Source organism: Rhodamnia argentea, chromosome 9, assembly GCF_020921035.1.
Source record: "Rhodamnia argentea isolate NSW1041297 chromosome 9, ASM2092103v1, whole genome shotgun sequence".
Taxonomy (NCBI): Eukaryota; Viridiplantae; Streptophyta; class Magnoliopsida; order Myrtales; family Myrtaceae; genus Rhodamnia; species Rhodamnia argentea.
In genome coordinates, this window is record NC_063158.1 from 3082308 (window position 1) to 3085749 (window position 3442).

At 45.5% G+C, this 3442-nt stretch overlaps 1 protein-coding gene across 1 annotated transcript; it reads left to right on the forward strand.

Moving 5' to 3' along the window:
- The first annotated feature begins 1792 nt into the window (after positions 1–1792).
- On the forward strand, positions 1793–2656 carry LOC115737105 (dehydration-responsive element-binding protein 1E-like). The gene has a single exon (XM_030669080.2). It carries the CDS (start codon positions 1894–1896, stop codon positions 2626–2628), a length of 735 nt encoding a protein of 244 aa, XP_030524940.1. The 5' UTR covers positions 1793–1893; the 3' UTR covers positions 2629–2656.
- The last annotated feature ends 786 nt before the right edge of the window (positions 2657–3442 follow it).

A 3442-nucleotide genomic window follows, 5' to 3' on the forward strand; every position in this document is an offset into this window, starting at 1 on the left:
TTGATTTTTTCGGCACAATGGTGCGGCCAATTTTTCTAAACGCAACATATATAGCGGTCGAGTGCATCGGTAGCGAAACCGTAAGGAAATTACAGGTTTAGCGTATGAATAATCTTGGTCAGTGCATCAAGACCGATCTATTAAATGAAACGAGTGAAACCTGTTTGAATATTGAAAATCGTTATTTGGTCAAATGTATAGTGGTGGTTTCTCACGTTATTTAATTGAACCTATTTAGCCGACCAATTTTATTTATATATATATATAAAATCCAATCTATATTGATCCATTTAACCCGTTTTCATGCTATACAAAATTTAACGGCTTGTACTCAACCCCCATTTTTTAAAAAAAATTTATATTTAACCAAATCATATAATGTTTGTTTCTTATAATTTGATGAAAATTAATAATATAACTAAAGCACTTTTATGCAATACAATTAGAATTTTTTTAATTTTTATTTTTCTTGAGTTTTTTTAAAATTTTGTCAAATTATTTTTTATTTTTATTTTCTTTTCCTCTTTTCTCCTTCCTCCTTCGTATGCAATCTTCCTCCTTCCTTCTTTGTCCTCTGTCTGCAACCTTCCCCCTCCGTCCGCCAATTGCAACCTTCCCCCTCCGTCCGCCGGTTAGGAGCCTTCGATGATGGACAGCAGCCCAAGAACGTGCCTCCTACCGATGACCTAGAGCTAGCCCAAGGACGGCAAGCTCGGGGTTCGACAGATCCAAGCGAGCACGAGCTCGCAGATCGCTAGATCCGGACCGGCAAGCTTGAGTTCAGATCCTTGCAAGCCCTTAGCTCGCTTGAGGCCGCGAGCTCTAGGCTTGCCGATGGCTGTCGCGGAGGAGGTAGGAGTGGTAGGAGGAAAAGGAGGAAAAAAAGAAGAAAATAAAGAGAGAGAAAAAAATAAAACATAAAAAAAAATTTATTGATTTTTTAAAATATTCAAAAAAATTATTTATGCCTCACTTAAAATAGTTACCATAGCTAACTCATTTATGACATACTTAAAATCCATTTAGGATCCATTGAGTTTTCAAGTAACTCATTTATAACCCACTTTTAAAACATAAGCAACCCATTTATGACCCACAATTTTTAATTATGGGTCAAATATGAGTTATAGACTTATTTTGCCATCTCTAGTCGAAGTGCAATAATCTAATTGCAGAGTTTACGAAAATTTGACAACTACGGTGAAATTTAGCGGTCCAAATCTCTAAGAAAATTTGACCAAAAAAAAATCTCTAAGGAAAAAAAAAAGTAGGCGTGGCTGACAAATGTTACGATCCTAAAAAATATCGATTAGACAGTTTAAGAGAAATAAACTCTCAAAAATAGGAAAACTTTTTTACTTAGTGGTTAGATGAATTTCCTATTCGGAGGAAAAAAAAAAAAAAGAAAACCACGTGACATTTCGGTAGGCCTCCCCTAGCCGAGAAAATATTGAGCCCAGCTGGGCAGCGACACGCGCAATCCACACGTGTTGCCTGCCGCCGGTGCTCCGCCACGTCACCACCACTCGCACGTGCTAAACACCTGACTTCCCACTCCACTTAAGCTAAACTCAGTGCTTAACTACTAGAAAGTCAGTGTCCGAGCGAAAGAATCTCGTAGTTTGTCCCCTGGAGAAAGCGCGGGGCTCCAGCCTGGCAGTCTTAATGCCATCATCCCATCCCGCGTGCGCGCGGCCTTCGTCCCACGTGTCCAATCCTCCGCGGCCAAAACTATAAATACTCCCTCGGTCGCTCCTGCTCCTACTGCGGCTCCACGAACCGTTGAAGCACCAAAAGCCCGGATCAGAACTCTCCCCAAAAACTCGTTTCATCTTCTCAAACGAACTCATCGTCCAATCCACCGAGATTCTCCCGCTCGTCGATACTTCTCCGATGGACGTCTTGGGCCAATTCTTGGGTCCCGCCTCCCCTGCCGATCGCTCGCCCTCCTTCCCCGGCTCGTCCCAGCGCGCCCACTCGGACGAGGACGTCGTGCTAGCCTCGAGCCAGCCGAAGAAGCGGGCCGGGCGGGTGGTGTTCAAGGAGACGCGCCACCCCGTGTACCGGGGTGTCCGCCGGCGGAACAATGGCAAGTGGGTGTGCGAGCTCCGCGAGCCGAACAAGAAGTCGCGGATATGGCTCGGGACGTACCCGACACCGGAGATGGCTGCGCGGGCCCACGACGTGGCCGCGCTCGCCCTCCGCGGCAGGGCCGCGTGCCTCAACTTCGCCGACTCGGCGTGGCGGCTCCACGTGCCGGCCTCGAGGGACGCGGCGGAGATACAGAGGGCGGCAGCGGAGGCGGCAAGGGCGTTCGGCGGGGAGGAGGCGACAGCAGAGGAGGAGGACGAGGCCGAGGGGGTGGCCGGCGGCGGAGAGGTCTGCGCGAAGGATTCCACCGAAGTCGACGGAGGCAGCAACGTGTTCATGAACATTTTAAGCTCGCCGGAGAACCTGTTTTGTATGGACGAAGAGGTGGTGTTTGGCTCGGATAACGACAATTCGGAGCGGTGGATGCAAGGGCCGCTGCTATCTCCGCCACCTCCGCCAGCGGAGAGGCTTAACCTGAACTGGGAAGAGATGGAAAATGATCAAACGGATATGTGTTTGTGGAGTTACTCCATATAAGCGAGAGAGAAAGAGTATGGTCAAGATGGCGTGCCTTCCCGGAAACTCCGTTTAAATTGGATTCCAGGATTTTATATTTTAATGTTTTTAAGGAAATTGACGGAATTGGAATAGCAAGGATAGGAAAAAACCAGTTTGGGAAAAACGAAAAACCGGGTATGTTTGGGTGTGAGAGAAATGGCAGACGTGGCAAGGCTTTTTGTCGTCACGTCATTAGATTTCTATGGAGTGCAACTAAAGTGAATATTCATTCGCAAAAATATCTTGTTCCCTCTCTAAACGAGTCCAAGCAACTTAATGGAACTTTCCATTGTGAAGGGTAAAAAAAAAGGTTGGCATTTCTGGGTGATTTTCCTATTTTTTTTCATTTTTGAATTAAAGCCGATTTGGTCGAAACCCGCCGAATTAAAATCATTTTCAATGCAACGCGAGGTGTAGATTCTTTCTTTATTTTGTCATTTTAAGTCGATACTATTAAATCATTCGATGGGTATTAAAATGAGTCGCGAGCGTAGTAGAGAGGGTAAAAACGTCCTGTGAGCGTCGGGCACCGCGCCATTAACGAGAAAGTAAATTAACCGCAAATGATCACCGCGTCGTAGTTACGATGCTTATCTTTAAAAACTTTCACAATTTATTTATCTTCCCCACATGTCACATGTAGAAAAAGATAATGGCAATGATTTTTCTTTTCCTGGTTCAGTTTTGGAATTTGGGAACCGAAGCACAAACCATTGATTTTGTACGACGTAGTTTCTGGTTTTTCATTTGGGGATGGCGCGAGGTAGACCTTGTCATGATCAAGGCGGCCGGC